We start from the raw sequence: 12,861 nt of genomic DNA on the forward strand, positions 1-12,861 counted from the left end.
AGTTGTTGTTCCCTTAGTTTTATATTTTTTTTTGCTAAACGTCATATCTATTTTTCTTCACTTTTGCTAAATTAGTAATGCCACATACTTTGAAATGCCACTAGTAGAGCAAATCTTAGACATTATTTTTACTATGTACATAAATTGTATTATTTTGATTTTAGTTGAGGGTTTTTGTTTATTTTGAAAGAAATTTATTCATGTATAATGAAATTAAAATTATTACATCACATGAAGGATACAATGAAATATGCACATACATATTTTTTTTAGAAATGTAAACAGAAATTACAATAATAAAGTACATGAAAAATTCCAATTTTCATTATCTTTCCTTGATTCATAATCAAAAGTTACTCATAAAACATAGTCAGTTCATCTGTGTAATCATATAACAGTTGGATACTGTTACAGCATTAACAAAAATTTCATTCATGTAACACATTTATGTCATTTTTAATCATTTATATTCACTTAGTCTTAATTTAATTTTTCTAAATACATTTCTTCCAGTCAATAAATAAACTTCAGGCATGACTGAATTCCTTTTAAAAATGAGCATGCAGATTCTTCTCTAAATAATTTTTTCAAAAAGAAATTTTTTAAATTATGGAAGATTTGGATAATTGAAAACCTGGTTCTCATCTAAAATTACAATTTCTTCCTGTCTTTGTCTATGATAACAGGCCATTACATGTTTTTGTGTCTTTTATTTTTAACCTAATTTTTAACTTACGTTTAACTCTGCATAATATATTTATCTTTCATGTATGTGTATAACATGCATGTGTGTTTGGGAGGTATGTGTTTTATATTCCATTTTTTTTTGTAACGTCTAAGGTATGAATGCAATTAATAAAAATGTTATATATTTTTATATACATAACATGTATATGTTTATAAATATGTAAAAAGTAAAATAATTTTGATGTATAATTAATATTTACTGTGTATAAAATTTGTTACAGCTTATTGGAAAACAGTTCGGCATTTTGATATCTTATTTATGCAGTAGATTGTTTATAATGTAGATAGTGTAAAGTGTATTTAGTAGTATTTTAGATGCAAGTACATAATTTTATATTGTCAATAAATATTTAAAAATTTGATGATTCATGATATAAAATATTTTTATTTATATTATACAATAAAAAATAAAATAAAATTAAAAAATATATATGCCTTAATTAAATTGAAAATTGATGAATATTTCTACCAAAAATATAACTTATTAGCTTGTTCAACTAACCTTCTGTTAGTTGAGCCAATTATGATAACACAGCCACTTGCCTGTTGGATTCTATCAAAAGTCTTCCTCTTTTTCATCAATTATTGTATTTTTTAAATGAATTATTCCTACATTATTCTATTTAGTGTTTTAATTTCTGTTACTGTTGTTTTAAAAGGTAAATACATTAAAAAAAGGAAATTATTGCTGATATTTTTTATGTTTTCACAACTTTTAATTAATATAAAGAATGTATTATTTATTTGACAGAAATATAAAGAAAATAAAAAACATTTCTTAGCAATTAGAAATATTATTTTTTTAAATTTTAGTGGGAATATTCTAATAAATTTTTATTATTTACAACATTTTTTGCAAATTGTTTTGGAATTAATGCATGTGTCAAATTGTTATGTTGTTAATTTTTTCTTCCAAATTCCTAACAAGTGCCTTTCTTTTTCTGAGTTGGCTGTTCAGGTTCTTATTCTGCATTTTCTTTTCTAGGACCATATTTTTTTTTTTTTTTAATCTCATGTCTGTTGGTAATGATAGCATAGCTTCAATTTTCTTCAGGTATTATTTCATCATGTTCATAACTAGATTATGAAGAGATTTTCATTCAACTGGGGGAGATTCATCGATTTTAACATAGAAAAAAATATTTGTGCATTTATTTCTGTAATTTTCTCTGTTGTCTCTGTGTCTCTCTGCGAATGGTAGAGTCTCGGCCTTTCATCTGGAGGTCCTAGGTTTGAATCTCAGTCAAGTATAGCATTTTCACATGCTAAAAAAGTTGTCATTCATCTCATCCTCTGAAGCAATACCTAATGGTGGTCCCAGAGGTTAAAAAAGAAAAAAAGGTTACATAACCTGTTAAATAAAAGTCATAAATCATTAAAAAGACATATATTTCTTTTCTAATGTAAGTAAACAGATTTTTTTTAATGTTCCATTCTATGAGTTTTCTTTGAAAAATTTTTTAGTCCAAAAACTACAGTCTGACCCAGAAAATAATTTAAAACCTTGAAGTGTGTAATAAGTAGCTTCAATGAGATTGACGCTCTTTTTTCAAACTACTTTATTAAAACAATTTTAAAATTATTCAATATTTTTTTTTAACAATTTGTTGAACTTATACACAGATTTTAACAGTTCATTCTTTCATAAAATAATGCATTTTTAACATTAAAAACAAAATAATTTAAACATTTTCATTGGAATTTGAAAAAACAAGGAGTTTGAATTCATTATTTTTCTCCTGTAAAAAATATTTAAATTTGATTATACAATTATTATATTTACAATAAATTATTACATCATCTAAGAGTGTGCACTTTTAACAAATCAGTATTCTCCAAATAAAGTAAGTGTAGCTTCCACAGTGTATACTATATCCACAGTGTATACATGATTAAAATCAGGCTGGCCCAAGTAGGATTTTCATGCAAAAAGATTCTATCAATACCAAAAAAATATACATAAAAAAATTAGAAAGATACTATTAAAAATATTTAGATTGAAAATAAATTTTTTGATAGAAGCCATGTGTAAAGATTAGGGAAATGATAAAGGAAAAGAATAGAGGCTTTTCCAGTGGTGCAAGAGGATCATATTGGAAATTAGATGATAAAATATAAAATGAAGAAAATTTTCTTAAGATAAATAGAACATAAAAAAGTTGGAAAAAATAAAAATTTATATATATACTTTTACTTTTATACATAAATTTAAGTTAATCAGTCAGGCTTACCATTTTTCAGACTCTGAGATTTTTGACCTCACACACATCCCTTATCCATTATCCCTTATCCCTTATCCCTTCACTCATCTAGTTTATGAGGTGAATTAATCATCAATTAAAAACGTAACTGTATATAACTGTCTCATCATTAAAAAAAATGATAATATTATTTTTCAGTAAATTTTTTAATAATTTTTTTAAAAATATTTAAATATAAATAATATTACTATAAATGTTATTTTTTTAATTAATATTCTTTATTACAATGTTGAAACAGGTACTGATATCTAAAGAATATCTACAACTGGAGCCAATAGGTTTGGTTTTTGTATTCTTTTTTGCTCTCATCTTAGTCATTCAGTTTACAGCTATGTTGTTCCATCGTTTCGGAACTATCTCTCACATTCTTGCTTCAACAGAGCTCAATTGGTGTTGCAGTAAAAAGGCAAGACTTATAATCACTTTTTCTTTCATACATTTTTTATTTACATTTACAGATAAATTAAAAAAAAATGACCTTCATTAATGCTTTTCTGCTTAATTAGAGTTTATACATTATGGTCAACCACTTCTTGTTTTTACTTTGTTTATTTTGATATGTAAGAGTTTCAGCTGAACTTTTATAAACTGATAAATAATGAAGATATGTAGTTAATTAATTAAAAGTAACTAACATTGGCATTCTTTCAAAAAAGGATGATACAGATTTGGCCATTGTTGGCAGTGTTATTTTATCAGGATTATGTATGTTGAAATGACCAAATTGTTATAAATTTCTCAATTTTTAGTTTTTTTTTGTTTTATTAGTTACTTTATCAGATATTAGCTTTAATTTATTTTGTATTTCTTTATGTACAATTAAAGTACCAATGATTTAATAAACTATTTATGAAATAAATGATACCTCATTAGTAGTTTGATATTTAGGAAATCTTTTTCTGAAAATGATGAACCTTATGGCAATATTTTTTGAGTATCACCAGCTTACAAATATTTAATATTTTAATGGTTAAAATATAAATCATGATGTACATTTATTGTTGAATAGTTTTCTTTTTTTAAATATGTTTCTTTGATAGTTATGAACAGTTGTTAGAGTAATGTTTTTGTCAAGTGAGGAAATTACATGAAATAATCAACGTTTAATTTATTTACACAATAGAAACAAATTTAAAATAAAACAAACTTATTTAGTTCTGTCTTCAACAAGGACACAATGATTACCTCTGTTAATTCTCACTGCACATTGGTGTTGAAAAAATACAACATAAAGTGACAAAAGCATTAAAACAGTTGGAATTGATCTCAATAGATAGGAAAAATTAAAAAAAAAGTAAAAAGTAAAGTAAAAAATAAAATAAAGTACAATTCTTTATTTTCCTGACTACACTTAATAAATGACATACCTCAGCTTTAAATGAATTTCACTTTTGAGCATACTTAAGAAGGGAGTACCTTTCTTTGTGTTGTCAAAATTTGAAGTACACATCCAGTACTGAATATCTGTCAGTATTATTAATTAGATTAACACACACGTCAAAATATTTAATAATAGTTGATTTTATCTGACATTTGTTATTAAACTGTTATTACAACTGTTAATTATTATTTCTTTATTGCTAAATATATTTTTAAATTAAAAAAAAAATTCTTTATATTGAACTATTTTTTAGGTTGAAGATATGTCTCAAGATAAGTTGTTAGATAAACAAGCAGTGGACATTGTAAGGCACCTGCAACGACTTAAAGGTATTAATGGAGATTATGACAATGATTCTGGATCAAGTGCTGATAGAGTAGGTCGTAGAAGAACTATTTATAATTTAGAAAAACAACGCCAGAAAACTCGTACTATTGGTACACTGGATGTTGCTTTCAGAAAGAGATTCTTACAAATGAAAATGGAAGATAGTGAAGATGCAGCAGGCAAGTGTTTTTAAAATTAAGTTATTGAAATAAAAATAGGTTTGTAATTGTTTAAAGTAATTTTAGTAATCTTTTAATAACTCTTTGAAAGACAAATAAGTATACACCTAAACTCTTTTTGGTATGCAAGACTTAATGTTATGTCATTTAAGAAAATGATGAAGTGGTTGCGACAACAGTTTGGTCATTCTAATTTGTACATTCATGGATTTTTTAACATTTTGAGTGCTAATTTTGTCTTGACAAAAAGAATAAAACAATCATTTTTACTTCTGTAGTTCTAGATTTACCATAGAAATTGAAATCAGCATGAATCTGTTAGACTACATGGTAAGATTTAAACACAAACTACTACTGTTGATAATGTTCTCTTTTCTTAAATCTATTCCTTCTTAAGTCTACATATTTAGTTGTAACAGAGTAGCATACAACTGCTGGACCAAAGTAAGGCAAAATCTTTATAGATTTTGCCCAACTTTGGCAACTTAACTTCTAGATTTTGTACTTCCCAAACACTGTGTAGATATATTTGACAAATTGAGTTGCATATCACAGTAGAACTAGTGATTTTATGTTGGATCTTACCACTATATATAATATGCAGTATTAGCTAGCAGTGATACTACTATGTAGTAATAAGAAAAAATGCCATATTTTACTTATCTTAAATGTTTTATCATCCACAAATCTCACTCAAACTAATTATTTGTGTACTATGGTTCACCTAATTAAGATACTATCACAGAATGGTGTGATACCTATAGGACTATTTAAATTGTCATTACAATCTACAATTCATTAAAAGCAAATGAAACCGATTGCAAGTAACACAAATAAATGTAAAAATAAGCCAGTAACTCCACTGATTTACAAAAATTTAGTGCTCCTAGCAACCTTAATTGGGCCCTTGGTTTAAGGCCCAGTTGATTAAAAGATAATGTTATTTTTTTCTTAATTTCAATCATAAATTATGCTGTTAGCTTTATATTAGCCCTTCTTTCTTAGAAATCCCCTTAACCCTTAGGCCAAACTACTATAGATATTTTCTATCAAATTCCCTTTTTCCCTACTGATGACATTAATTAAAATGACAGATTCTTCAAGAATATGAACCTTGGCCATTAAATACTTGATTATCCCTTAAAGTTCTGACCATAAATATACATCCATATGTTAACCATGTTGTTAAGATCTTCAGTAGACAGGTACTTTCTACAATACAGCATGCTTGATCCCTTAATGATTACTTTTAAATTTAAGGAAATGCACTATGAACACCCTACCCCTACAAAAACAGTACTCTGAACATTCTAATTTAATAGGTAATGTTCCAAACACTGAAGGAACACAATTTCAGATGAATTTTACAATCATATAATTCACAATTAAGAAAAAAACAAAATAAAAAGTTTCATTGTTTCTTTAACTTAATTAATTAGAATAAATAAATATATTATAAATATTTCTACTACTTGTAGCTGATCTCCTTACTTGAGAAAAAAGTACTTCTTGTGAGCATGTTGCTGACTAGCTCTTTCTGTTTCCCTACTGATGACTGTAGAGTCAGTATAGTACAATAAAGCCATACAGCCAGTTCATTCACATATATGTTTATGTTTCCTGGAAAAGTTATCTGAAAGTGACCTTACTTGTAGATTCCACAGTGTTCTATATTGCAGTTATTATGGTGATAAATAAAAATTTTATTATGATCATATTATTATTTAGCAGATGTTCCATACCAATAATTATCATTTTATTCACATTATTTACACAATGTTTATTCATCCATTACCAACAATTTTTTTTACATTTATACCTGAAAAAATAATAATTTTCATTGAAAAAAAAATGATCATGATTATCATTTAATACCATTTATTTTGTATAGTTGGTAACAGCTTCCTTTACAGGTAGTATTAAATTATTAAAAGAGCTAAATAATTTTTATTATACTTCTAAAAGCCCTAAAATAATGAAGGTTATTATATTTTTGTGATGTAAAACTGGCATTAATATTGCTGTCAACATTTCATGCAATATTTTATCATCCTTATTTTAGGTACACCTGTACTGGGACGCAAGTTGACCATGAGAAGAGAAGTGCGTGAAGCGTTGGAAGTTAGAAGAAGATCACTGCAAGCCGAACGTCGTAAATCACAGATGCAGACTCTAGGAGCTCATAACAATGTTTCAAGAAATCCACGAATTTCAAATGCCGGTGTCAGTGTGAAAGATCTTTTTGAAGGCCATTCAAACCCAGCATATGAACATGGTGAAGACGATACTGGTTCACTTCGGTTACAAAGTGTTGCTAGAAATTGGGCTGAATTGGAAAGAGTCAACAACAGTCACATGTAATAAACTGCCATTAAATGATTTATTAAGACATATCAATGTTAGGTTTAGAAAAATTTTTTATTGTAATTTATAATTAAAATGTATGAAAATGATAATTTAATTTTTAAATGTTTTCTAAATAAGATATTTTTGTAATACTCCTTCAGGCTTCACATTGTTTCAAATTGAATAATGTACAGATGCTTTCATTAATTCCAATGGTATGAATATACTGTAGATTTATTTTTTGTAAACATATTTTAACAAAAAATTTGTTGCATTGGAAGTGTTTTCTCTTCTTGAATACATTTATTTTTGTTTATGCAAATGTAATTCAACATTTTCAATTAAAAGAAAGAAAAAAGAACTGTTTTATATTTTCTTCAATTATATCATCTGGTTAAGATAATTGATATTACGTAATTATATATATTTATTAAGATACTCTGTGAAAGAAGTTCAGTGCTTAACAGTAAAAAAAAATTTAACAGTGAAATTAACAGTAAATATAATAATATTTACTGTTAATTTCCTGCCATTAGTTTTAATATGCTTTTCAATTATTTTTATTTCACTTTTTCTTTAAAGAGCATTTTAAAGCTTACAGTTAATTATTTCTCATAAATAGACATTACTTTTAATGGTTCTTACTTTAACAACCTTCATATATACAAAATGAAATTGTAATTTAATATAAAATCATAAATTTTGTTTTAATAATACTCTATGAAAATTTTCAAAATTGAGTTAAATAAAAGTTTAATATTTTCTTATTGAAAAAAAATTATTTACTAATTAAAAATTGTTGTTTGATTTCAAAATTGTTATTTATTTTATTTATTTAAGATTCATTTATTAAAATATTTTATATGTTATTTCTTAGTTCTCTGTTTTAACTATTTTGCTTCTCATAAAACTATGTCATTTTGCTTCTTGCTTTAATTTATAAACAGTATTTCTTTAATCTGATTTTGAATATATCACTGCCATAACTTTAAGTGAGTAATTAAATATAAATTTATATTGAAGTTATATGCATATTATGCAAACTATTACAAACTGAATGTTTTATTTAATTTTGATTTAATAACCTACAATCTTACTAATTTTTTTTTTATATTTTGCAAAATAAAAATTTTATATTTATTTGAAAATTAAAATATTCAGCTTTTATTAAAAGTTCATCCTTTTCCTATAATTAAAGGTTTAAATTAAAATTTAACAATTGTGTTTGTATTTTTTGTTTTTAATTTAATATAAAATTCTGAAATCACTAAATTGTAGATTTTACTATATTAAATAAAAAACTCTCTCTATTATTATAATAAATAAATTGACAGTGATGTTATTACACAGACATATTGTTTTGAAATATATTTAATCAGTCTTCTCCTGTAATAATATTGCCGTCATGAATGAAAACGTGATCATAAATTGTTCCTTTAGTTAGTGAATTTTATTATACACTAACAACTGAACTGTTTATTATTTATATTGTTTGTGTAATTTTGTTTTTCTTCGATGTGTATGTAGAATGATTTACTATATGATTTCAGTTGCTCAATTCTTTATCTATGTTTTAGTTTATACCCATGACATTCATAAAGTTATAAATATAAATAATTAATAATTATATTTTTGTACTGAATATTCATTTATGTTATGTTGCAGGTGATGTGTAGATGTCTTGAAATTAGATCTTTAAACATTGTAAAAACAATAAAATTGTGATATTTTGAATAGCACTTGTTTCTTTTTTTTGTGTAAAGGTGTAACTCTCTGAATGACTAGGTATTCATTTGTTATGAATATTTACTTAGATATTTTAGTCATATTTAATTTTGTCCCAAGACAAAATAACATTGATTTTTTTTACATAAAACAATGGCCATTATTTAGAAAATATCTTTTATACCAAAACTTTTATAAATTAACTTTTGCTGTTTGTTTTAAATAAATGAAGAAAAAGAATTTTTAGTAGAAACAACATTCTGTTGATAAATGTTAGTTTGAGAAAATGTGTTCTGAGCAGCTTATTGTTGTTAACATGTTAAATAATCTGTTGAGATCGTGCGAGCTAAATCTTTAAATACTGTCGAAGATTATTACACTTTAAAAATAATTTTGAATACGTTAGATCTGTTATGATAAATATTATGTTAGAAGCATTTCTTATTACAATGTATAAAGAAAGGTCCTTAAAATTTGTAAATATTACTTGTATGTCTTCAACATTTTTCGTTTAAAAATTCTTCTTTTCAGTTAAAAACATATTGAGGTAGCATCATCAATGAAAGAAAGTGATTTGTTATTACAATAAGGAGATATTTTACTTTCTCTTTAGTATGTAAAGACAATCCTAAATTTCTGATATTAGTTGCTGCAATATCTTTTTTTACATTGATTTTTATGTCCTCTCACGTCTTCTTTCAGATAAAAAAAATACTACATTTCTTGAAATATTATTATATATAATAATAATAATATACAGAATGCTTGAAAAGTACTCTATATATACAAAATTTTATGTTTAGGGATAGTATTCTGTGTGCTGCAAGTAATGTTTCTGAAAATGTTGGTAATGCTTCATTTTCATTCTTCCTTCAGTGCGTGCAGTTTCTTTCTGCAAACCAGTCAGACTGGTGACCTTGGTATGAGAATATGTCTGGTTCTTGGTTGTTCATTGAGTAAACACTGCCTTTAAACAACTGAGAACATGGCTTTCCGTGTACATTCAGAATGGTGTTAACTTTAGAATAGTAAATATTTATTTTGAACACATCTTCTATGAGCATGGAAAATACACACAGACAGTGAAAGATCAGTTTTTCATTAGATCTGCAGGTACACATATGTCTAACTGACATAGTGTAAGAACACTAATTGAGAAATTTAGGAAGATGGAATTTGTAAAGTACTGTGAGTGAAGAGGTAGACATCAGTACTTGATATAGAAAAACTGCAACAAATATCAGCTGCCATACAATTTAGTCCCAAGTCCATATGAATGTTGACCTGAAAGAAAATCATTGATATTGCAACTGTACACGAGGCTGTTTGTAAAAAGTTCAATCTCATTCCATTTTATATAGGATGTTCATAAAAAGTTAAGACTCATATAAAATTATGCATTTATGTAAAATGAATGTGGTGGTTCAAATGTTATTTATTAGCCACATACTATAGAATTCAACACTGTAAATGCTTTCAGTAGTTTCTAGTAGACACTTGTGATGATGTATTGGACTATTTTTCTGTACTGATAAGGCATTGTTCCATTTATGAGAGTATGTGCATGCACAGAACTCATATTTATGGTCTCCCAACAGTTCACATGCTCTACTTGAACAGAAGATTGGGGTATGAATTGCAATATCCAGAAGAAGAATAGTCTAAGGTTCAAATCCTAGTAAAGGCAGTTACTTTTATATGGATTTAAATACTAGATCATGAACACCGGTGTGTTCTTTGGTGGTTGGGTTTCACTTAACTACACATCTCAGGAATGGTCGACCTGAGACTGTACAAGACTACACTTCATTTACATTCATACATATCATCCTCATTTATCTTCTGGTACCTTATGGTTCCAGAGGCTAAACAAAAAAAGAGAGAAGTAGAATAATTGGCCCAATATTCTTTCCAGAAACAATAAATTCAGCTTATTGTCATGAAATTATTCACCAGTTCATGGGAATCATTAAGTCTATGGAAGATATTAATAATGCTTAGATTCAACAAGACCACGCATACAGCCATGCAGTCCATGAAGTTACTGCAAGAGGTTTATGGAGATCAAATCATTTCTAAGAGCTTATGGCTACTTCATTCTTCAGACTTAAGCCTACCAGAGTTTTAGTTCTGAGAGTTACGCTAAAAATCAAAAGGAACTTCCAACTGCTATTTATGATTTTACTAAGAACATGTGGATGAACAACATTCCTTCTTTATAAGTTCCTTTATCATTCCTTCTTGTCTTCAAGAACAAGAAGGAATATGTACAGATATGTCTGGATGTATGGAGTCCATTTCCAACTACTATATATCAATATATTAAATGTAATATATTTAATTCAATATAATACTTTGTATTAAACAAAGTAAATAGATAAGTTAAACTTACCACATTAAGTCCAAGAATAAATGACAAGTACTAGACTGCAGAATTTGTGTATTTGTCCATAATAAATTTCACAATTTTCAAAAATGAATTTTGACAAATTAACAAATCATAAATGTTTTAATATAATTATAGAATTTAAAATAACTGAATGTGTGGGATCCTGCAAAAATCAGTTCGTAGAATTAATATAGTATCTGGTATATTTACTGTATTTTGGTAGTTTATAAATTTTATTAGTACATTGGTCAATATTTTAATAAATTGTTTGAATTTTTAAACAAAAAAAATATATAATTATATATTTTATATATATATATATATATGTATATATTTAAAACATTAAAATTTATTTGTAAACATTTATGTAGTATATCCTATACAATACTCTCTAAACAGTTTAAACTTGCTGATATTCACATTCCACGTGACACATGTGAGTAGAGATATAGACATACAGTTGCTTATTAGTCTTGACTTAACATATGCTGTGGGAAATGCCTTATACATTACTTAGAATAGAATTTATATTACATTTCTGTAGTCTTGTATAATTTTGTGTTAATCATTAAGAAGACAATATAAGTTGTGTTTTTGTCATCAGTTTACTTGTCATTTGTGTGGAAAGAAGTTATTATATTTCAAGAAAAAGAATCAACTTTAAACTATGAAAAAAAGAGTAGAAAGAAATTCTTTAAATTTTCTGATTCCTTAACCCATACTTATGCCATTATCATTTAACTATTTTCTAAATATGAGCATATTTTAAGTGTACAGTTCATTTTAAATGAGATTATAAAATTCTGGTTTACATTCAACCTTGGAAAGTTTTTTTGTATTATTCTTACTTATAAAACTTATATTTGTTATAATTTCAACAAAAAACCAGCCTCTGTTTTAGGAATGAGTGACATGTGACAATTTTAGTTAATATAAAAATGCAGTTTATAATAGTGTATACTACTTCAGAGAGACTCAACAACAATTGTGACCACATAGATAGCATGTTTGTGATTTCTTACTGTATTCAATAACAATCATTTATCATTATAAAATAAGGAATCCTTATTGTTACAATCTCATTTCCTTTCTAGAGTGGGTATGAAGTGTTAATTACTTTACAGTACTGTATTACTATTTGAAACATGTTGCTGACATCTCCCTCTTTCTGTGTGGTGTTAAACTTATATCTTACATCATAAATGGTTGAAAATGATATATCACACTTTGCAGCAATCCTGTTTTATGGTCTAAAACTAAACTGCTTAACTTTTTTTATAAATAAGGATTAAACTACCAGTGAGTGTATTAACAAATAATACTGTGAACTAAATAATACTCTGGAAATTTATATGATTCATTGAAATAAATCTTGCACAAAGAGCTGTATTGTTGTGGTGTATTTTTACTTCTTTGTATTTAGTAAAGGAAGTATTGTGATGGCGAAAAATGTCGGTTCTCAGATTTCAATGGAAATATCCATTTTGATATTTGCAATCATACTTA

The 12,861-nt window shown here is 26.2% G+C and overlaps 1 protein-coding gene across 1 annotated transcript in view; it reads left to right on the top strand.

Annotated features, from left to right (window-relative positions):
• Nucleotides 1-7,429, top strand: part of kkv (hyaluronan synthase-like protein kkv) — a 195,245-nt gene extending 187,816 nt beyond the window's left edge. Inside the window, exons 21-23 of the mRNA XM_075356090.1 lie at nucleotides 3,247-3,414; nucleotides 4,643-4,895; nucleotides 6,958-7,429. Of these exons, the coding sequence (XP_075212205.1) occupies nucleotides 3,247-3,414; nucleotides 4,643-4,895; nucleotides 6,958-7,256 (720 nt within the window). The 3' untranslated portion in view covers nucleotides 7,257-7,429. The remainder of the gene's footprint in view (nucleotides 1-3,246; nucleotides 3,415-4,642; nucleotides 4,896-6,957) is intronic.
• The last annotated feature ends 5,432 nt before the right edge of the window (nucleotides 7,430-12,861 follow it).

The sequence above is a fragment of the Lycorma delicatula genome, chromosome 2 (assembly GCF_047948215.1).
Source record: "Lycorma delicatula isolate Av1 chromosome 2, ASM4794821v1, whole genome shotgun sequence".
Lineage (NCBI taxonomy): Eukaryota > Metazoa > Arthropoda > Insecta > Hemiptera > Fulgoridae > Lycorma > Lycorma delicatula.